The sequence below is a fragment of the Schistocerca cancellata genome, chromosome 8 (assembly GCF_023864275.1).
Source record: "Schistocerca cancellata isolate TAMUIC-IGC-003103 chromosome 8, iqSchCanc2.1, whole genome shotgun sequence".
Taxonomy (NCBI): Eukaryota; Metazoa; Arthropoda; class Insecta; order Orthoptera; family Acrididae; genus Schistocerca; species Schistocerca cancellata.
The window spans coordinates 572,815,322-572,840,221 of NC_064633.1; the positions used below are offsets into that span (position 1 = coordinate 572,815,322).

The window sequence follows — 24,900 nt, forward strand, 5'->3', positions numbered from 1 at the left end:
TACATCTCTGGTTCAAATCTAACACAAAAGACTTTTAACTTATTTGTAAAATGACTTTACAGTCTACTGTTTACAGGCACTTACATCTGCAATAGCTGTTCACACACATCACGTTTGGTGAGATGTAATGTGACCACAAACTTTTTATTTTATTAGAAACTATGTTTTTGTCTTTGTGCTGTCTAGATAGGACCCTTATTGTTAAAACCTTTGCAGTTTCATCACCTTACATAAAGAGGAAGTAAGTCTGCTTCAGATGCTAACATTACTTTACACTCACAAACATTACAGCCCTTATGTTTGTGTAACCTCCATGTTGTACACACTTTATATCTCCTGTATAATGTCATTGTACTGTGGACGCATAGCCATAGCTTCACTATTAGCAACACTTCACAAAAAAGTTAATGGTTTGTTCACAAAGTAAATGAATTTATCCTCTGTTGTCCATTTCTCAGAGTACGACTAATGTGAAGCTATTTATAATACATCCCACAATCTAAACAACTGCTACAATCAGTTCTTGCTAATGCTATTTTCGTATTTCATGTAAATACTTTTAAAAAATACATGACCCTTCTAGGATTCAAACTTGTAACCTCTTGCACTACAGTCATATGCATTATCCATTGCACCACAGAATCCCTGACAGATGCCCCTTCTCGTCAGAGTGTCTTCTACACAGGTATCATCAGCACTAAGTTTTACCAAGAATAATTTTTTTGTGCTTTGGTTCGTAGCTCATGATTGATATTCAACAATCTAGTTATAATGAATGGACCGATTTGCAAATGTTCTACAATTCCTTAGTTTTGAGTGAGTTTAATGTATTTTTTGGAACAGAGAAAAGAATGTCCATTGTTGCACATATTGCCATTCTAAATGGGTAGAGCATAAACGATCAACTTTCACATGGCTTCCACTATCAGCATTCACAAAATTCCTTTCTATTGTTACTTAAAAGTTGTAATTGCATTTTCCATCACTAAATAGCTCAACTGTTTGCAGCAAAAATATGTAAAAACCTCGTTACTTTGTTTAACACTCCTATGACACAAGTATAGTGTCGTCTTACTCCTAGCCTGTGACTTTACCAGAGCATCAATTTTTTAAGCTTTAATTACATAAAAATGACAGACATTTAGTGAGAATACTGACCGTAAATGCTATTTAAATGTTATACTCAATCATAATAACAACCATCTGAACCATATTTTAACACAGGAAAACACCATATCAAATATTTTTACGTGTCACAGCACGTGGGTTACAGAAAGATTTATTTTAACCAATACTTACAAGCTGTGGAGAACTGTGTACACACAATTTTGATGCAGTGAACGGTTACCTCTACTGATTCAACTACTTAAACTCATCACTTTACATTATTTGAACTTTACAAAATAGCCCAAGATATTTGTTCCAGTTATATCAGCAGTTAAAATTTAAATGTGTTTTCACATCACAAACTGATGAAATTTTAATGATTTGCTTCTCCTTGTGAAAATAAGGGATCCAAACTTTCGCCAAACATCTTGAATTTTCTGACCCCTTAAAATTACAGTTATGTGAATACATAAAAATCACATAGCCTACCTTATTTTCAGTAGCCAACCTGGTCACCAATTCTCTTTCCTCAAGTGCTTTTTGCTCATCAATTTCAGCTGATTTCCTCATAACAGCAGCCATTTCACAAATCTTATTAGACTGTTCACAAATTACCTATAATGCAAAAATTAAAAAAAATCATTACTACCTTTGTTTTCTGAACACATAAGAGGGAAGCAATGGAACAAACATTTTGCCCTCTCAAAGACATATTACTTGCCTGTAAATAGCTCTGGAATGGAACAAAATTAAATATAATATTATTTTGTTCCACAAATTTATACTTTTAATTCTTAAGAACTCTTTGTTAAATGAAATTATTCTGCTGATTGTGTTTGGGCAGATGGAAATGATGTGTACTACAATGCTAGTCACTTGAAATAGAAACATGCACATGTACATGTACATGTACATTCTAGCTTTGGAAACCACATCAGTGACCCGAGGGGGGAGAGGGAAACTAAACTTCACCCAACAAACTAACTACTAACAACAGAAATAGTATTCTCAAACCAATGACACAGCACAACTGCTTTCAGTTAATGAATGAATTTTATCTGCAAAGAGATGTTGTCCCTATGAGATTCTAGTATCAGGAATACTGTCCAACTGTTCAGAAATCATTTAGGCAGGTCCTTTTTGTAATAGCCATAGCTGAAAGATACAGATAGATTACCACAACAGATATATAGAAAGGTGAACTATTATACAGTTCTATGAACACACAGTCTATATAGCATTTTGTAAATTTTAATTATCAGTTTCTGCCAAATTAGACCATTTTCATGCATAAAATACACGACAATGGTAGCTACCACCAGTGTCAGCTGCTGCATGTTACAATCATCCGGCCTACAATTCTTTGATGTCAATATGCTTAGGTTTCTGCAGGAAACACCCCTGCTTCTTGGCTACACAGTATTCATTTTAAGTTAACACCCCCTTTTGGCCATCACCTGGTGATGCACCTTGAAGGATGAGAGATACTGGTTCACAATCACATGAAGAGAGAAGGTATAAGGTCATCGACAGGTGAAAATGCATTTCGATAGCACAGTGCCTGGATCAGCACAGACGGAGATAAAAGTCACAGGGTGAGCTACTCAATACACACTGAGCTCTTTGCACACCCCCTTCATCCAATGAGAAGTAGCAGTATTAATTCCAGCTTGATTTAACTCTTGCTTGCTCTAATAAAGCTAAAGAAAATATAAACATACTAAATTGTCCACATCAATGAAGTGAACTTTTTGACACTTCACAGCACTTTCTGCATAAAAAATTTGATAGTTATGTCTATTTTTCCGATTTATGTTTTAAAGATAATACACTCTCAATGTGAAAAAAAAAGTGATGCACCACGAAGGAATTATCCGAATATGATGGAAATTGGTAAATGTGATTTACACATACAGACAAACAAATGATTACACAACATGTTGTCTTACTTTTTTTGCCTCTTTTTTTCCTCAACTGCAGAAATGGTGAGATGACAGTACTTCTTCACAACATACAGAAATCTGAATACGTTTAGTGTTAGTGCAAGTGCTGTGTGTTAAAATGTAACACATATACACAGAAGAACATAAAAAATAACATAAACAACAAAAAACCTGACCACTAAAGATGCTTTAGAATAAAGCAAAACACATTCGGTAATAAATCTTATATTACAGTTGCAAAAGACAGTATTCAACCCATACGAAATGATTACAATTTCACAAAATTCAAGAGAAAGAGCTTCACAAATTGAAATAAACTTAACTCCTCCAAACAGGCCTTGGAAGGCCCATGAAGTGGTAACATCGGTTCCTGTCATATCACCAAATTTACGTGCTGTTGGGCTTGGCTAGCACTTTGACAGGTAATTGCCTGGTCTGCCGAGCACTGTTGGTATGCAGGGTGCACTCAGCCCTTGTGAGACACATTGAACTACTTGATTGAGAAGCAGCGGCTCCTATCACAAAAACTGACAACGGCTGGGAAAGCAGTGTGCTGAGCACATGCCCCTCCATATCCGCATCCAGTGAAGCCAATAGGCTGAGGATGACATGGCAGTCTGTCAATACCATTGGATCTCCACAAAGTGAGCAAGTCAGTGATGTGTTGGTCTGCCTCTGCCCCTTATGAGAGCAGTTCCTCAGCTTGGTACTGATCAACAGAGTTGTTGGATGTCAGGTGACAGCCAGATTGGTACCCTACCACTGCCCAGTGCGTCTCCAAGCATTTCTTTGGCCTGGAATCTCATTGACTAGAATAGAATTGTATTCAGTGATGAATCCCACTTCAGAATGAGCCCCAATGATCACCTAAGATGTGTCTGATGACAACCCTTATGGCTATGGATACCAACATGTCATCCACTATACTGTCTGCTAACCAGGAGTGATGGTCTGGGATGCAATTTCTTTTCATAGCAGGACCCCTTTGGCTGTCTGGTTGTCATCCACGGCATCTTTACAGCACTGTGGTACGTTGACAATATTCTACACCCTGATTTTCGTTGCCCTTCATGGCAAGTCATCCTGGGCTTACATTTCAGCAAGATGATGACCGCCCGCACACAGTGAGAGTTTCTACTGCTCGTCTTCTTGCTTGCAAACCTTATCTTGGCCAGCAAGGCCAATAGATCTCTCCCCAATTGAGAATGTTTGGAACATTATGGGCACTGCCCTCTAACCACCTCTGGACTTAGACCATCTAGGTGCCAACTGGATAGAATTTGTCACAATATCCCTCAAGTGAATATCCGAAAACTATCAGTCAATGCCCAGCAGTGTAACTGCTTGCATAAGGGCCAGAGGTGGACCCACACATCACTCACTTCCTCAAGTTGTGATGCTCTTTCTCTTGAATAAACCATCCAATTTGTCTGAAACTGGTATCATTTGTCTGTCTAAATATGTGAATCACATCTACCAATTTCCATCCTATTCACATAAGTTCTTCATGATGAGTTGTTTTGTTTTTATTAGAGTGCATTATCACATCACAACCATGCAAGATCAAATAAAAAAGCAGGGCCATCAATGAAGTCCAACACACTGCACTGAAGCACATTTATTACGAACACCAACATACAACCAGAACAGACATGAAGTCATGGACAGAGAGTGCTGCTATTTCTACAAATCCTGAATATGTCAGAATATGCAAACATCAGAAACAAGAAATTTTTGAGAACCTTCCAGATAACAAATAATAACTGGTGGTCATGTCTGAACTTGTGACCCACTGCTTCCTAGGCAGTAATGCTAACCACTGTGCCACATTGCATGTACCAAAGCTTGCAGTATTGCTTCCTCTCCTGCAAAAACAGTGACCCAGTGTTTCAAAAATTCTTATTGGAGCCAACTACATCATCCTGGAGCTGGATCTTGTCAATGGTCTTCTTTGTCACAGTACTGTCAGATTCTCAGGTTCTGGTCATGATGTCACATCCTCTTCATCATCAAAAGCATCAGAGGTAATCTTGTAGCCCCCCCCCTTTTGAACAAGAAGCCCCCGTCGCTGTGCTTCAGGACTGTAGTAGGGATTCATATGCAGGAAGGGATTCATATGCAGGATGTGGATGTTGTCTCTGTGCTTTTGTCTTCTGGATGAAGGGTCACACTCCTCAACTTTGTGCGTGACATCCAACAAATGCTGAAGGATACAATATCCCCCTCCCCCAAAGTAGTGCTTTAGCAACTCTTCTGATAGTCTCAGGCATAAAAAAACCATAGCAAGTGGCCTAGACTGTACCTCATTGGCCACTGATTGGTGTTATAGTGCTCTCCGCCTTTCTCCCGGGCAACTACGATGTGTATAGAAGCCAGCTGTCTTGCTTCTTCACTCCTGGTGATGACATGTTTCATTTTGCCATCCTGAGTATCATTTGAAATGAATATCAGAACACCTGCAGCCATCATTTTTGCATTTAATTTATTTATGCAACCAGTTTCGGTGTTCCATTACACCATCTTCAGGTCTCTTGACCAACATAAATTGGCATGAAAACCTGACAATCGTCGGTTCATGAACGAAGGGATAGTTTTGTGGAAACTAGAGATCAACAGACACCAGTTATTTAATACTAGCTCCTTTTATGACTGCACCTGAGAATGGATTCATCCAAATTTGTTGGTCAAGAGGCCTGAAGTTGGTGTAAAGGAACACCGAAACTGGTGCATAAATAAATGCAAAAGAGATGGCTGCACTTTTTAATTTTCATTTCATACTGAACAGACTGTACCTCACTGGCCACTGCTTGGTGTTATAGTGCTCTCCATCTTTCTCCCAGGCAACTAGGATCTGTATGGGAGCCTGTAACCATCTACTACAAGGACAGACAAACAAAGATTTAAGCATCACTTGGTTGAAACAGGAACACTGCCATTTCAGCCTCACGAGAATTGAGCAGAAAAATCACTGTTAAACCTGTATGTTTTTCATTGCTGTGTTGTATGCGAATGTCAGGACTGGCAGTATTGTATAGCAATATCTCTGTTTGACATCAATACACATTGAAAATATATCCATCAATGTTTCATTAAAGCATTCTGTACATGGCAGACATTTGTCATCTTGTGGGTGATGTTAGAACAAGAAATTTTTCTCATACTAGTTTCGGTGAGAAAACTTTTCCACTAATAGAGATCATCACACAGGGTGCTTCATGCTTCAATATGGTGTCTTTTATATGGAATTTCGCAACTTCTAGAGAGCTTCAGCAGTCAGCAGTCTGCGCAGATTATTATCTATCGATTCCCAATTTTTGACTTCAGGGACAACATCAATACACCAATTCCAATTCAGTAGAATAGTGCAGCTGCAAGCAGAATTGGTATTAGATCCCATGGAGGTAATTGCAGCATGTGCTTCCATCACTGGCATTGCTTACAGTAGCTCAGATAGTGTCTGACGGGTTGAAATGGACCTTGTTGGTCACATGCATGTGTGATTTTACCAAGATCAATGGTAGTCAACTTAGTCCATACCAACTACTAGTAAGCGTTCCAGCTTTTATGGTGGAAAGCAGTTGGTAGATGGTGGGCAGCAAGTGGTAGGAGTTTTAAAAACATTTTCATTAGGTTTTCCAAATGTTTTGGTACTGAATTGTGAATTGTGGTGTATTAGTCTCATACTGTACGTAACCTAAACCATTCGATTCAGGTACAGGAGACACGTCAAAATTTTGGTAAAGTTTTACCATATACATACAACACCTGATTTAACAAATGGTACCATAACAATAATACAATATAAAAATACATATACAATAAAAAGCTAACAATTAATTACAACAACTTATTTTAACAAATGGTATCATAAAAATAATACAATTTTGTTACACATACAATAAAAGACTAACAATTAATTACTCCTTGCTCAAATTATCATGTCATCCTTTATGAATTCTTCTACTGAATAGTAGCATTTATCCCACAGAATCTGCTGTAGGCTTATTTTTAGACTCTCTGGCTTCATATTAAATATATTTTTGCCCATTAGCTTGTTATATATTGTCATCCCCATATACTGTGGAGTTCGTGCATATAATTTCAAATGGTGTTTGGGTAACATAAAATTATTTTTATTTCTTGTGTTGTATGTGTGGTTAAAATGATTTTCCTCAAATAATTTTTGTCTGCTGTGTACAAAGATTATAATTTCATAAATGTATATGGAGGGAACTGTTAGGATTTGCAGGTTCCGAAATAATGGGTGACAAGATTCTGTTTGTTGTGCACTGCACATGTATCTTATAATTTTCTTTTGCAGTTTCAGTATTCAAGATACACTACTTGAATTTCCCCAGAAAATGGTACCATACCTAATGACAGATTCAAAATAACTATGATATGCTATTTTTCGTGTACTCATGTCAGTAGAGTTTGCTAGTATTTGCATTGCAAATGCAAAGCTGCTTAGTTTATTTGATAGGAACTCAATGTCTGTACTCCAGTTTAAGTTGTCCACATTTAGTCCTAGGAATTTGACTGTTTTATCTTATTCCATAGGATGATTGTGATGATGTATTTTAAGATCCACCCATTTCAAATGTTTGGTTTTGAAATGTACCATATTGGTTTTTGCAATGTTCAGTTTCAAGCCATTTAACTGGAACCAGTTTTCTAGAGTACCCATTGTGCTCACAATGGATCTCTGAATTTTTCCTGCATCATCTTCAATTAAAACAGAAGTGTCATCCGCAAACAGAACTGATGGGGAATTTATATTTATGGGCAAGTCATTTACATAGAATAGGAACAGGACTGGCCCAAAATGGAGCCTTGAGGCACACCTTGTGATACTGTACTCTATTTAGAATAATAATTCACTGCATTTGATGTGACACTTACCCTTTGCTTTCTGTTGTGCAAGTATGATGTGAGCCATTTCAGAGCTTTGTCTTTAATCCCATATTTGTTTAATTTGTAGAAGAGCAAGTCATGGTTCACTGAGTCAAATGCTTTTGAAAGATCGCAGAAGACACCTGCGACTTGACTCCTCTGATCCAATGATTTGCATATGTTCTCAATAAAGTTATTTACTGCATCCATTGTGTTTTTTCCTTGTTGGAATCCAAATTGGTTACTTACAATAATATCATTTTTTACGATAAAATGTTTGATCTGATTTGCAGCTACTTTCTCTAACACTTTTGACAGGATTGGGAAAATAGAAATAGGGCGATAGTTTCCCATATCTTCCCTCGACCCTTTCTTGAACAGAGGTCTCACTTCGGCATATTTTAACACATCAGGAAAGCACCCCTGTTCAAAAGATTGGTTGATTATTTTAGCTAGCGGGGGTGCTATTATGTCATATACTGCTTTAATCACTTTAATTGGTATCCCATCCCACCCATCAGAATTTTTATTTTTTAATGGCAATAAAACATTTTTCACATCCTTTATTGTGACTTTTTTTAAAATCTGTGAGATACTCAGCTTCTTGGTCAAGTCCAAAGGGATTTACTTTACTCTGATATCCTGCTACATCAACCTCTAACTTTGCTACATTTATGAAGAATTCATTTAAACACTCCGATATTTGAGATGGGTTTACAACAACATTATCATCTACTTTAATCTTAGTTATTTCATTACTACTGACTTTAACACCTAACTCTGATTTGACAACAGACCACACTGCCTTTGTCTTACTATTATGTTGTAAAATAAACTTATTGTTTGACATTTGTTTTGCTGCCTTTACAACTTTTTTGAATATGGCTTTATAATGTTTCACATACAAAGCAAAATGTCTGTTTTTCTAATATTTCAGTTCATTATGTAGTTGCCTCTTTCTGGCGCTAGAAATTTTTATACCCTGAGTTATCCATTTAATCTTCCTAGTCGTTTTGTTACATTTGGCTTTAAGTGGAAAAGTATCATTAAATATTTCAAGAAAGCTACCAAGAAATTTGTTAAAGTCAGTACGACTTGAGATACAGCTTTCATAAGGCCATTCAACCTCTCTTAACTTATTGCTAAATATAGTTAGGTTTTTTTCATTGAAGTTCCTTTTCATGTGGCTTTTGTTACATGAAAATTTTTATAGTGTTTTGGTAGTTCAATGAATAATGCAGAGTGGTCAGAGATTCCTAAATCTAAGCAAAATTTATTAACATCTTCAAACACATAATTTGTTAAAATATTATCAACACAGGTCACTGACTGTGCATTTATTCTAGTGGGTTGGATGAAGTTTGCTTTGAAGCCAAAGGTTTTTATCAAGTCATTGAATTTGGACACATCATTGCTGTCAGCTATGATATTTTTATATTGAAATCAGCAGCTATTATAATATTTTTCCTTTTTTCTTTATTAAGATTTTCAAGAAGGCACTTAAATTTGAGCAGGAAAGCTTCAATTGTAGTTTTGTCTGGTACTCAGAAATTACTACGACATTTAGGTCCCTTAACTCGATACAACAGCTTTCAAATATACATTCTTCATTCAAATGATTAAAATTGTTCCTTACTTCATATTTCATGTCAGAATGAGTAAGTATGCAAGAACCTCCATGTGATTTCTCTCCTCTACAAAAACTGTTTGCTAATTCAAAATTTTCGATTTTATAAAGAATTTTAATATTACCGCACGTAAGCCAATGTTCATTGAGACAGCTAACTATAATATTTTTAAATTTTGAAAGAATAATTTGTAAGTCATCAAGTTTATGATTTTTGTTTGAAAAGTCAGCACTGAGACCGTTTATATTCAAGTGCATTATACATGGACACACTTTTTTATTTATGGGTTCAGGCATAGGCCTACTCTTTCTTGGGTACTGTTTCGGTCTCGCCGTTTTTGTTAGCAAACACCGTTTCCCATCCCCATCATTACTTACAAGTTTCACTTATTATTCAGAATTTTACTTGTATCAGCGAACATTTTACTGAGAATTCTGGATCCTAGCCTATATAAATGAAGACTGTCTTTACCCAAGCATTTATTGTTTAAGAACTTGTTCGGATTTATAAACACAGCTCCTAGATTGTTACAGATTCCGTTTACATCACGGTTTATTCTGTTTATGTATTGATCACTGACGGATCGTCTGTATACAATACCACTCACTACAATTCTAGATGTTTTGTAGAGATTACTGGCTGATCGAATTAAGTTTTTTTGTTTCACTTACAATTTCCTCTTCAGTGTTGCTTCTAAGAGAATTTGTACCTAGGTGAATGAAGACTCCTTTATAATTCTTCCGAGAAGCCTCTGCTGGACCATTCTGCGACCTATGTATGTTGCTGAAGTGTTTGTTCAACTGGTGAGTCTTGATTCCTGGGCGAACGTCTACTTTGCATTTTGGCACCACCACATTTTTGAAGTACTTTGTACTTAATTATTACTGTATGCTTTAACTTGCTGTACCTCTGCCGTATAAATCCCCAAATAAAGTTACTTCCCTACAAGCCACCATTACTGAGGAACCACTGTGCACTTAGAAAATTTTACTACTAACTAGAACACAAACATGTGCAGTAGGTAAAAAAGTTTGGCTACCCCTGTTCTAGTGTATCCATGCAGCTAAGATAACCAGATGTTGGAATGTCATAGAAATAGCATAGATAGCAGTCAATGAGCTGGGACGACAAGCAACAAGTTCTGCACTGCTGGAACATACTTCCTCTTACACAATGTTCCATTTATTAATTAGAATCCTCCTTTTGTCAGTTCCTCCTCCTCCAAAGCTATCATTTCTCAAAGGTGCATCTCTTTGTTCAACAGTAGTGTCATTTAGTGCAGCAATGACAGATTTCATCAAAGCTGCTGTGTTCTGCCAAAGAATTCCTTGAAAGGCAGTCAGCATCCTTGTATGTGTGTCCACTTTTGTACACCATTGTGACATCGTACTCCTGAAGACTTAGTGCACATCTCGCCAGTCAACCTGATGGATCATGTAGGCTGGTCAGCTAGCGCAGAGAATGGTCGTTCATCACAATAATGAATAGTTTTCTGAACAAATATGACTGGAACCTGTGATGGTCCAAACAGCAACACACCCTTTCTTGGTCATAAAGTAGTTCATCTTGGACTTGGAGAGTAATCTGGAAGCATAATACCATAACCACTAGCATTGGTGTGAAGTTCTGTCTCCGCATTCTGGTCATATAATGCTAGAACTGCAGAAAACATCCCCAACTCTTCAAGGACAAGGAGAGATCTTTCTTACATCTCGTACCAGGAAAATTTGAGATCTCTCTGCAGTATTTTTGCAAGGTATGTGTCTTTGTACAGATGTCTCTTATGAACTGCTGGTAGTACAAGCACATTCCAAAAAAACTTCTCTCATCACAAATGTGTCAAGGAATTGGAAAATCTGTGACTGGTTTTATTTTCTCTAGACTTGGATTTCATTGCTATTCACTAGGTGGCTCAAGATTTTATTTTCTTGAGCATTAAAGGGGCACTTGAAACTTCCTGGCAGATTAAAACTGTGTGCCAGACCAAGACTCGAACTCAGGACCTTTGCCTTTCGCAGGCAAGTGCTCTACCGACTGAGCTACCCAAGCACGACTCACGCCCCGTCCTCACAGCTTTAATTCCACCAGTACCTTGTCTTCTACCGGTGCACACTCCGCTGTAGAGTGGAAATTTCATTCAAAGGGGCACTTTTTCGGATTTCAGTGGAACGTTACAGTCAGAACACATTCAACATGGTTGTTGGGCAACTTAGATATTCTTCAAATGGCTTTCAAATAACAACAATGTCATCTAGAAACCAAAGACAGATATGTCCATGGTCCATGTGTTCAACTGGAATGTTACACAGTCTAAACAGCATAGCTTAAAGTCATAGAGGCACTCAGGAGTTATGAAAGCAATCTTTTCCCAGTTAGCATTGTCAGCCTCAATCTGCTAGTAGTCTTTCTTTATGCCCATAGTTGAAGAAATACTTTGCTCATTTCAAGCACTGCAAGGTGTCATCAATGCTTGACAATCAATAGAAATCTTTCTTCGCAATTTTGTTCAGCCGTTAGTAGTAGATGCAGAAATGCCATGTGTCATCCTTGTTCACAAGAACCACAGGTGAGGACCAAGGAGTCTCTGAAGTTTCAACCGTGTCATCTTGCAGCACCTTCTCTGCTTCATCCCAAATTATCCAATATTCAGCCAAGACACCCTGTACAAGTAGACTGATGGATTATCCCCAGTGCTGAAATGGATGTTTCACTACTGGCTGCTTGATCAGTCTTTTCTCCACTCCAGATCAGATTCCAAAAACTGTCACAGAACAGATAACACACACTGACATTGTTACTCAGTCAGCCCAGGTGCTATTAGCAATTCGACAGTAGCTTTCTCCCCAGGGCTGCCAGTAATTCTTCATTCACGACTGGAAGTCGTGTTACTGATGATGGTGGAATAACAATGTCTTCAATGACAGACTTCATCAATCTGGAGCTCTCACCTTACACGATCTATCATGGCTTGTAATGCCTGCAAAACTCCCAACTGAGAATAATGTTACGACTACATTCTCTTCAAATGACAATTTCAAAGAGCTGAGTTTTGTCAATGACGGTTATTCTTGCAATACATCTTCCAGTATGCTGGACATATTTCCTACACAGCCTTCGGCACAATTGCTCTCATATCACAGAACATAGTCTTCTTTATCTGATGACAATAAGCAGACACTATTGAAAAGGAAGTCCCCGAGTCAGCCAGTGCCCGGAGAAGTTGGCAAACAATGACTATGTCTGTAACTGTCGCCAATGGAGGATTCTCATCTGTAATGGCCTCACCTCTGTAGATGGTCACCTAGCATTATTCAAATTCAAATAAATAAAAATAGTGATAACTAAAAGGTACCATCTTGTACACAAAATCAGAATGTTTAAGTGAAATTTCTGCATGTTCATAATTTAAAAATAGCAAGGCACATCAATATGTAGTACACCCAATATCATTTACTAAGCTGACCCTTAAAGAAATGTGATATCTTAGTTTGTATATTTGAACTTACAAATATTTGCAAACTTGTCTTCTGCATCATTTATGTACTCACTTCCTGCTTATTTTACACTTTAGTGATACCTGTAGTTTATAATAGAAGTCATTTCAGTAAACTGATTTATACTACCACAAAGCAATAGATAACAGCTCCAAATTTTATTTAAAAATGTGTGTGAATTCCTAAGGAACCACACTTCTGAGGTCATCGGTCCCTAGACTTACACACTACTTAAAGTAACGCATGCTAAGAACACCACACACACACACACCCATGCCCGAGAGAGGACTCTCATCTCTGGCGAGAGGGGCCGTGCAATCTGAGTTAATCTCTATGTCTACAGTTTATAGTTTTTCAGTACTCCAGGAAAGTCAAACAAAAATTAGAAACACACGACTTTGGCCACTTCTCTCAAACTGACTGTCTCCACCAACCCACTTAAAAACCTTTCTTATGACAAGTAACAATTACCACTGTAAATAGATACCCAGTCTCACTGTACATACAAATGTGTTAGTCTATAATTGTATTGGTTAATATTCATATGAGTGCATTAGGTCATTGAGAAAGCAACAGCTTTCTTAAAGCATAACTTTCCTGTTAATTGTGTTAGATTTACTCCTAATTTCTTTGAAGGTCGAACACACTCTGTACTTTCACTCTTTTAAACATTCAACCTACTTCCGGCATTTACTAACAGCCTCAAATACAGAAGGAGGACAAAAGTATGGAAACACTAAAAATCACAACACATTACTATTCCTAATATGGTGTAGAAAACCATTGGCATTCAAAACAGCTTACAGTCATCTCAGAATATCTAAATACAGGTCCTGTATGGTTTCAAGGGAACCTTTTACCATTCTCCGTGCAAAACAGTGGCAAGGGCAGGTAACGATGATGGAGGTGGATAGTGATCAAGCACCATTCTCTCAAAGTAGACCTCAATGACTGAATAATATTGAGATCTGGCAATTGCGACAGCCAGGGGAGATGCGACAATACAGCCTCATGTTCACAAAAGTTGTCCTGGACAATGCAAACTGTGTGAACAGGGGGCCTGTCATGTTGGAACACATGATCACCTTTTGGGAAGAAACAGTGCAACATGGGACGGCCCTGATATACCAAAATGGTCACACAAGCCTTGGCAGTAAAGCGATCTCACAGATTAATTGTAAAGCTCAAGGAATACCACAATATGGCTGCCCATCTTGTTTCATTCTTGGGATGCAGACTTGGCTAGAAGTTGGAAACAGTGTAAAACAAGACCACCCCACCATATGAAATTCTTCCATAGTTACACAGCCCAGGTTTTATGGCTTGAGCACCATGTTTTCCTGATAAGGGCATCTGCATCACTGATGAATGGTTTTGGAATCCCACCTCACCCTGAAATTTCCTGCTCACAGACCCCTCTTTGTTTTGTTTTGTTGCTGACAGAACTCACAGGAGTGACATTCCATTCATCATCAACTTTTGGGGAACAGTGATCTCATTTTTCATCACAAACTTCAACAACCATCTACCACTATCACTCAATACACATGTTTGTCTGAACTGTGACTTTTTGGATGATTGTTTTCCACTTTCCCTGTAAGTGGCATTAATTTTAGATATGGTGCCTCCTGAAACACCAAACACTTCAAACACGGAAGTACCTACCATTTGAGCACAAACCATTTGCCCACGTTAAAATGCATTGAGCTCTGACATAATGTTGTCATAACTTCACAGAAAACTGTTATAACCACAACTGGCATTTGAAATGTATTGGGAACACTGCACAGGTGCCATTCATGGTACATGCAACAGTGCAACCTACAGGTTTGGCAAGCAACTGCATATATTATATTCAAGCATGCATTTCTCTTAGTGCTTCCATAGTTTTTTCCAACTCCTGTATCTTTCTGTTTCTACCTCTATGTTTGCCTCATTTATTTATTTATTTATTCACTAATACTCTTTTCTTCTCATTACAATACTACTTCTCAATTTATTATATATTTTCTTTACTTTGGACTTGATAGCCACCTACACCATAGTACAGTCTGTAAATTTTTCCTTGTTTGTTAGTGGTGGTGGTGGGGGGGGGGGGGGGGGGGAGGTGGGAGGCGGCAGCAAAGAAAAGGAAAAGTTATCTCTGCCCACCACACAGTGCTAAGAAACATAGCTCTATGAAACTTGGACCATGCGTACAAAGAACTGCTACGGTGCACAAAAGGTAACTGAAATAAATATGCAACATGATGAACAAAAATTACACTATTACTCAAAGATAATAACTACACTGATGTCACTGTGATTTATGTTGGTCCCTGGGCATTACAAAAGGTGGGACATAGCTCTTATAGAGAGTGTAATCACCATGGATAGTAATGCATACTCTGCATCTCGCGTCAATTCCCATCAAGTGGGATGTATTTCAGCATGTCCACATGCCACGAAGACCATCCAATAGTTGTCAACTGCGTTGGAGGATGAATGGAACATCCTGCCACAAGAACTCCTTACCAATCTTGTGACTTGCAAGTGAGCACACTGCAGCACGTGCGTTGCCATCCGTGATAATTATGTATCCTATTAGAATCCACGTTTTGCCTTTTCTAACGCCCATGAGACCACCATGAATTGTACCTACTTCATTGTATTTATTGTACTTGCATAAAAATGTCACTTCCGTTCATCTCACTTTGTATTTCTTTCAGTTACCTTCTGCACTATACTGTATCAAGTCTTTACGTATGGTCCAAGTTTCAACAAGACATGTCACTTGACAGCGACATCATACAAAAATTACTTTCAACATTAAATTTTACACACCAGTGTTGATAGTATGGAGGAGAAGTTTTAGGCAATGCTCACAATGAACCATGAATTGATTCAACTTTCTAGCACAAAAGACTCCAACACAGTATAGAAAAATTAAAAGTGACACTAAACAATAGATACTACAGTGGTACCGGATTCCATATTGCTAAGTTTGTTAGTGGGTGTCGACAAAACGTTAGTGACAAAGTCTTTTGACTTTCACTGATTCTGAACTAGGGAGTCAACAATACAAGAAGCAATTTACAAACTAAATTAATGGTACTATAGAATTTGAACATGTCATGTTCATTATACACTGTAACTCCCTATTCTTTACCTATTCTGAATGTTTCTCTCAATTCAGGGTTGGTAGCAGTTACTCATTTCCATTAGCATATACGCATATACATTTTTCTTTCTTCTGATTAATGAAAGTTATAAAATTCTTAGAGCTTGATAATGAACTGAATGCTTAAATTGTTGAGTGTGTCAGCCTTGTTACAAATGTTTCTGTACTGGCAACTAAAAAAGAAAATATTCTTTTGCCATAAATATTGTTAGTAAATATTGAATAAATTTATACCTTTTCTTGTTCTGCATCTTGCAAGGTTTCCGTTTGTGATGGGATCTATGGAACATGATGTAAGTATCAATGCATGGGATCTGATACAAACAAATTAATAACTTGTAATATTCTGCCCATTTTCATTCACTAATGCGTTATGGAATAATCTGGGCTACTGCATCATTCATAAACAAAGTTAATTGTACACAAAAGCATGTACAAAGAACAAAACACAGTGTGCACAGGCAATGATAGTAGTCAAGTAATTACGCACTTTAACACTATACATATTGTATGAAACTTATTTTTTATACCACCATACCAAAAGCACAAATGAGGCACATAATTAAAATACCAGAAGGAAGATGCTGATTGGTCCAAAATGTGGTGAATTATGTCTCCCCCAATCCTAATGATGTCATATGCCCAGGAGATAGTGAAGGTATCCACAGTTGTTTTTGTTGATGGTTTCTCCCTTGGTGCTGTTATGTCCCGACTTGTTAATGCAGAGTATATGTCCACATACGGAAAGAAATTATTAAAAATCTATAAACTTTCTCAATGCCATTAGAATGCATCATATAATTCTGTTGGAAAATATGTAACTAGCAAGCAAACAAACTGCTCGAAATATATATGCCAGACTTAATTCTGTCGTGAATTAATAAGAGACCTTTGGAGCAACTAAAACGTACTGAAATGCAATAGCCACAACCAACAGCACCTTGCTCATATACAAAAGTTTGACTGTATGCACAAGTATATGTAATGCCTTCTATGCTTTGGTCAATGTCAAAAATATTGATTTTTATGAATTTTGGTGCTGTTGTCTTCATAATCTAGGCAATGTTTGTGATGTATTGTCATCAGGGTGGACACTGATTGAAACAAGCATTGCACACACATGTAGGAAAAAAAAAAATTATTAGCATTGCCATACTTTATGATTTCAGACAAAGCATACATATAGATGAAGAACATGTTTACAAAGCTGGTATGGATCCTACACATTATGAAACATTTTGTTCCACATGACCCACCCACATTTCCATCTCTTCATTTCTGTCTTCAGTGGTCACATATTTCCTGCCTTACATAAAAATTGATATTGTCCTTTATCAACAACTCGTCATGCATTTTAATCTTTCTACTTGTCTATACTGGCTATTGGAGTATTACACACAAAACTGGCAGTTTTGACTGTTACATAGGCTTAATACTGTTCCTTCACACTTCTCTGCATGTTGCTTAAAATTATTACATTGGGTTTATGTGCTCTTGCATGACAATTAATGAAAAGTAGTAAGTTTTCCCTCTCCTCTACTTATAGTATTAAAATCAAGTACACAGGTAACTAACTTTACTTGCAATTCTGAAGATAAAACAGCTCAAAAATCAATTTCACATACATCTAGAACTGGCTTTGACCTTTTAGTACAGTTCAATGCATAGAATCCTTTGAGAATGTCACTACTTAATATTAAAATTAAAATTTAAATAAATGCATATTAACAAAGATGATAAAACTTATGATTTACCTTAGAATATTTGTGTGTGCCCAATGCAGCAAGATCAATTTTAGACGACGCTACCAGTCGTGTAACATGTTGACGGTATTTTGACATAATAAGCTCCAGTGCCTTTTGGTGTTCATCCAGAGCAGCTCTTAGTTCCCGGTTTTCTTGCTGTAATTCACGTAAATGCCTGTTCTCCTGTTGGATGCCTGCCACAAGCACAGCATGTGGCCGCTGACGTGCTGATTCATTCAGCTCATTCGCTTTCTCTTGGTACTAAGGAGTACAAAGAAGTACCTTCTGGGTGACATCATAACATAAATGTCTTTTCAAAGATAAAAATACATTTTGCAAAGACTTAATGAAAAATGTTTGTTATTTTTTGTGTGTGTGTATCACTGCGGACTAATTTAAAAGGCTTTTATCCTGTTATTAACAAAAGAAATATTAAAATTTGACAAACTGTAAAAATAAAATTTCAAAGTTACTTACTACAGGTTGATCAACATTATCTACGAAAGAATCGGTTAGTGACACGACATGGATTTTATTCACACGTAATGGAGTGACCACATCACTGAACATGAAAAATTATTTTCTGTACCACAGTAAATGAAAAATGTGAAGAGATTAAAACGTTAACAATGTCTTGTTTTAATAACCACTATCAAGAAGTAGCAGTAAGGGATAACTGTATTTATCAATTATCAGCTGAACTCGTATCACCACTGCAGGTGCCCCATGCCTACCGGTAGTAACAGTGATTATCATATCACAGCCCGAAAAACAATTCACAGACACAGGGAAGGAAGATTAGGACTTAGCATCCCATCAACAATGGGGTCATTAGCAATAGAGTTCAATCTCAAACAGACAGTAAATTAGGAAGGTGTCTCTTCAAAGGAATCACCCTGTCGTTTGCTTTAAGTTATTTTTCTAATCATGGAAAATTTAAATCTGACAAGCCAGAAGGAGTTTCTTCATCCTGTTCGGACATTAACTGTCATACTTCTGCACCACAAGATACAGTGCTCAAGGATTTATGATACGCTGCCTTAACACAAGGTGTGTACTTTGATATAAAGCTTATGAATCAAGTGCCATCAAACAAGAAATTGCTGGATGTGTTACAGAGAGGAAAATAATTACCTAATAGGTCTAACACACAACACCATTATAAATGTAGAAACCACAGAAATAGAAATAACTAAAGCAGTTTTAGGACATATTACAAGAAAAGAACACTATTTCATTGCCATGATTGGTTTCAGGCAATCGCACCTATTGTGGTGAAACCTATAACTCGGGTAGAGATGTGCTACCTGCCGTGGCGCGCACAGCCACGCAAATACAACGGGTGGCTACCGCTGCAGAATAAGCCACACCTGCAACGTAGTTCCGGCGCGTTCCGCCAGCCGGCACTAGAGGCGTTTCCTGCCGAATTTAAAGCAGCCACGGAATACGCACGTGCGCGACCCCTTTTTCCGACACGGATGGTAATACGAAACATCACCATCTGCCAATCGGGTATCGCCAACGGCCACCAATCCTCACGACAGAATCTGTGGAGAAAGACTAGAGCTGCCAGGTTAAATAGCCGGAAGAAAAGAAACAGGCATCTTTTGACCTGCCGCCAGGAGGAAACATCGTCACAGCTGGATTTTTTTTTTGTTTTAGGGCGCAAAACTTCTATGGTCATTAGCGCCCAGCCCGTGACTTAGGAAACAGTAAAAAACCGAAATTTAAAACCAGCAGCAATGGGAACAAAGTCATAAAATTGGAGAAACTAAAAGCAGAAGGAATGCTTAAAAATCCACTACAGAAAGGGGTTGGTTGTCCCAAAAAAATGCTTCAAATGACTGACGTCATTTCACTGTCACTAATAAACTGGAGAATGCGGTCGGCTGAGCGCGTGTCATCTGCTAAAATCGACGATAGATCAGGCGATAGCTGTAGACGGGAGCGTAACGGATTAAAATAGGGGCATTCAATTAAAAGGTGTCTTACCGTCCACAGCTGAGAGCAGTGGGGACAGAGTGGGGGAGGATCGCCGCTTAAAAGATGTCGATGGCTAAAAAGACAGTGCCCTATCCGGAGTCTAGCTAAAATTACCTCCTCCCGACGACGCGTTCGGGAGGAAGAGGTCTAAGCGCAAGGAAGGGCTTTCACTTCCCGCAATTTATTATGGGGAAGTGTTGACCAATGCGCATGCCATAAATGAGCAACTTTGCGACATAAACCGCTCCGTAGATCGGTGAAGGGAAGCGACTGAAGAGCTGGCCGAGGAAGAGAGACTGCAGCCTTGGCCGCTATATCGGCCGCCTCATTCCCACAGATACCAGTGTGTCCCGGGAGCCAGAGGAACGCCACCGAGACGCCCCCCAGGTGGGGCAAGCGCAGACAGTCCTGAATCCGGTGGACCAGAGGGTGCACAGGGTAAAGAGCTTGGAGACTGAGGAGAGAGCTGAGAGAATCGGAGCAGATAACGTACTGTATCCGCTGATGGCGGCGGATGTAGTGGACAGCCTGGAGAACAGCGTAAAGCTCCGCAGTATAGACCGAACACTGGTCGGGAAGCCGAAAGTGATTTGGGGTGTCGCCAACAACATAGGCACTCCCTACACCTAACGATGTTTTCGAGCTGTCGGTGTAAATAAATGTGACGTCCGTCATTTGTGCACATAGAGCAGCAAATGCCCGACGATAAATAAGTGAAGGGGTACCATCCTTGGGAAATCGACAAAGGTCACGGAGTAGGCAGATCCTGGACGGAGCCAAGGCGGTGCTGTACCCCAAGTTGTCAAGAAGGTTTTTGGAAAGCGAAGGAAAGAGAATGGAGCAGTTGACGGAAACGGACTCCCGGTGGTAGTAGGGAGGAGGGGGCGGCCTGCATACCCTACATCAAAGTAGGCGTCGAAAAATACGTCATGGGCTGGATTAGCAGGCATGGAAGACAGATGGCTGCCATAACGACTCAGAAGGACTGCTCGCCGATTGGACAGCGGAGGTTCAGCAGTCTCAGCATAAAGGCTTTCCACAGGGCTGGTGTAAAAAGCTCCAGACACTAAACGTAATCCACGGTGGTGGATAGAGTCGAGACGCCGAAGAATAGACGGCCGAGCAGAGGAGTAGACTATGCTTCCATAGTCCAATTTCGAGCGCACTAAGGCGCGATAGAGGCGGAGAGGGACCACTCGGTCTGCTCCCCAGGAGGTACCATTCAGGACACGGAGGGTGTTGAGGGATCGCAGACAGCGAGCCGAAAGATACGAAATGTGGGAGGACCAGCATAGTTTTCTGTCAAACATAAGACCCAAGAATTTAGCGACGTCTGAAAACGGAAGGTTGACAGGTCCTAGATGTAAGGAGGGTGGAAGAAACTCCTTACATCGCCAAAAATTAACACAAACGGTCTTACTGGGAGAGAAAAGTTTCGATGCTCCAAGAGTGGAGGCAATCGAGACATCCTTGAAGACGCCGTTCAAGAAGGCTGGTCCGTTGAGAGCTGTAGTAGATCGCAAAATCGTCCACAAAGAGGGAGCCCGAGACATCAGGAAGGAGACAATCCATAATTGGATTGATGGCAATGGCAAACAGTACAACACTCAGCACGGAGCCCTGGGGTACTCCGTTTTCTTGGGAGAAAGTACGGGAGAGAGTAGTGTTCACCCGCACCCTAAATGTGTGCTCTGCCATAAATTCGCGAAGAAAAAGGGGCAGCCGACCTCGAAAGCCCCAAGAGAACAGTGTGCGGAGGATGCCCGTCCTCCAACAGGTATCGTATGCTCTCTCCAGATCAAAAAATATTGCTACTGTTTGGCGTTTCCGGAGAAAATTGTTCATGATGTAAGTGGAGAGAGCAACAAGATGGTCAACTGCAGAACGATGCTTTCGGAATCCGCATTGGGCAGGTGTTAAAAGACTGCGGGACTCCAGCCACCACGCTAGACGGTAATTCACCATACGCTCCAAAACCTTACAGACACTACTCGTGAGAGAAATGGGGCGATAGCTAGAGGGGAGAAGTTTGTCCTTTCCAGGTTTTGGAACGGGAACGACGATAGCTTCCCGCCATCGTCTGGGAAAAGTACTGTCGGTCCAAATTCGATTATAAAGGCGAAGGAGGTAATGCAGACTATGGGTTGATAAATGCAGCAACATTTGGACGTGGATACCATCCGGTCCTGGGGCGGAGGAGCGAGAAGAAGAGAGTGCATGTTGGAGTTCCCGCATGGAGAAAACAGTATTATAGCTTTCGCGATTTTGAGAGGAGAAAGCGAGAGGTCGCACTTCCGTTGCACGTTTCTTCGGGAGAAACGCTGGCGGGTAATTGGAAGAGCTCGAAATCTCAGCAAAGTGCTGACCCAACGAGTTAGAAATTGCGACGGGGTCCACGAATGTATCATGCGCGACAGTGAGCCCAGAGACCGGGGAGAAACTAGGCGCGCCTGAGAACCGTCTAAGCCGACTCCAAACTTCCGAGGAGGGAGTGAAGGTGTTAAATGAGCTAATAAAGAATTTCCAGCTTGCCTTCTTGCTATCGCGGATGATGCGACGGCATCGCGCACGGAGCTGCTTATAGCGGATACAGCTGGCCAAAGTAGGATGGTGACGGAAAATGCGAAGAGCACGTCGCCGCTCACGTATTGCGTCACGGCATGCCTCGTTCCACCAAGGAACTGGGGGGCGCCGGGGCAATTCGGAGGTGCATGGTATTGAACGTTCCGCAGCTGTAAGAATAACGTCGGTAATATGTGTGACCTCATCGTCGACGCTGGGAAAGCGACAGTCATCGAAAGTCGCTAGAGACGAAAACAGTGTCCAGTCTGCTTGGGCAAACTTCCAGCGTCGCGGGCGCATATATGGCAGTTGAGGCTGCAGTCTAAGGACACATGGAAAGTGGTCACTCGAGTGTGTATCATCAAGGGCGACCCATTCGAAGCGCCGAGCTAGCGGAATAGTACCGACCGCAAGGTCCAAATGAGATAAATTTGTCGTGGAGGCAGACAAAAATGTGGGGACCCCAGTGTTGAGGCAAACTAGATCCGCTTGGTGGAAGACGTCTAGCAATAGGGCGCCACGTCGACAAGGATGTGGAGATCCCCAAAGCGGGTGGTGGGCACTGAAGTCCCCAACCAGCAAATAGGGGGGTGGAAGCTGACCAAGAAGATGAAGGAGATCAGCTCGTGCCATTGGTGTGATGATGATGTTTGGTTTGTGGGGTGCTCAACTGTGTGGTTATCAGCGCCCGTACAATTACCCAATCTTTGCTCAGTCCAATTTCGCCACTTTCCGGGATGATGATGAAATGATGAGGACAACACAAACACCCAGTCATCTCGAGGCAGGTGAAAATCCCTGACCCCGCCGGGAATCAAACCCGGGACCCCGTGCTCGGGAAGCGAGAACGCTACCGCGAGACCACGAGCGGCGGACATGTGTGTGCCATTGGTGTGGACGATGGAATATATACAGTACAAAGAGAGAACGTGTATCCGGAAAGGGAAAGACGGACAGCGACAGCTTGGAAGGAAGTGTTTAAGGGGATTGGGTGATAATGGAGAGTATCATGGAGAAGAATCACGAGTCCTCCATGGGCTGGAGTGCCTTCAACAGAGGGGAGATCATATCGGACGGACTGAAAATGAGGGAGAACAAAGCGGTCATGGGGACGCAGCTTTGTTTCCTGAAGACAGAAGATGACCGGCGAGTAGGATCGTAAGAGGATCGACAATTCATCCCTATTGGCTCGAATGCCGCGGATATTCCAGTGGATAATGGACATGGGGTGAACAGAAAATGGAGGAATGTGACCAAAGTTGCTGTCAACTCAAAGACTGCTCGGAGCTAGCGACCAACAGCATGGAATGGCATTCAGCCGAAGGCAGAAGATCCTGATCCATAGGTTGGTCAGGAGCAGCTCCTGCCACCAGCAATCGGCCGGTTGACCGGCCACCAACAGTGCGCCTCGGCGACACAGAAGACGGCCGAGGGCGATTTCCGTCAGGTGGTGCTGTAGATGGGACACGCCTTGGCGGAGAAGGAGAGGAACTGGGTTTCTTGGTAGCCTTCTTAGAAGTATGATGTTTAGATGAAGGAGGAACCGATGGTTGGGAAGTTGCGGTACGTAAAAACTCTTCACGAGTATGCTCTTTTTTTGGAAGGCTTGGTGGCTGACTTTTGGGCTCGAGATTTAGCAGAACCCGATGAAGGGTGAGCCAGAGAGTGGGCAGGCGAAAGTGGTGAGGTTGAACGGGCGATCTTTGCGCTGGCCGATCTGACGACCGTGGCACTAAAGGTGAGGTCGCAAGTCTGCGTGGCCGCCTCCTTTGTTGGCCGAGGAGAAGCAAGGACAGTGCTGTATTTTCCTGTCTGAGGCATGGTGGGCTGGCGACTGGCGAATAATTTTCGAGCAGCAAAGGTAGACACCTTTTCCTTCACTCTTATTTCCTGGATGAGCTTTTCGTCCTTAAAAACGGGGCAATCTCGAGAGGAAGCAGCATGGTCACCCATACAGTTGATGCAGCGAGGGGACGGAGGTGGACAAGCACCCTCATGGGCATCCTTGCCACACGTAACACATTTGGCCGGATTGGAACAGGACTGGCTGGTGCGATTGAACCGCTGACACCGATAGCAACGCGTAGGGTTTGGGACGTAAGGGCGAACGGAAATTATCTCATAGCCTGCTTTGATTTTCGATGGGAGTTGAACTTTGTCAAATGTCAAGAAGACAGTACGGGTTGGAATGATGTTCGTGTCAACCCTTTTCATAACTCTATGAACAGCCGTTACGCCCTGGTCAGGCAGGTAGTGCTGAATTTCTTCGTCAGACAATCCATCGAGGGAGCGTGTATAAACGACTCCACGCGAGGAATTTAAGGTACGGTGCGGTTCCACCCAGACAGGGAAGGTGTGGAGCAGAGAAGTACGCAGCAATTTTTG

At 40.6% G+C, this 24,900-nt stretch overlaps 1 protein-coding gene across 2 annotated transcripts in view; it reads right to left on the minus strand.

The window, feature by feature from the left end:
- The window catches only part of LOC126095018 (FGFR1 oncogene partner 2 homolog), a 69,721-nt gene that overhangs the window by 16,595 nt on the left and 28,226 nt on the right, over positions 1-24,900 (minus strand). The window contains exons 3-5 of one of the 2 annotated variants that reach the window (XM_049909677.1): positions 17,980-18,231; positions 16,460-16,504; positions 1,597-1,722 (exon numbers count right to left, since the gene is read on the minus strand). In XM_049909677.1, the coding sequence (XP_049765634.1) occupies positions 1,597-1,722; positions 16,460-16,504; positions 17,980-18,231 (423 nt within the window). The remainder of the gene's footprint in view (positions 1-1,596; positions 1,723-16,459; positions 16,505-17,979; positions 18,232-24,900) is intronic. The other variant, XM_049909678.1, reaches the window with a different exon arrangement.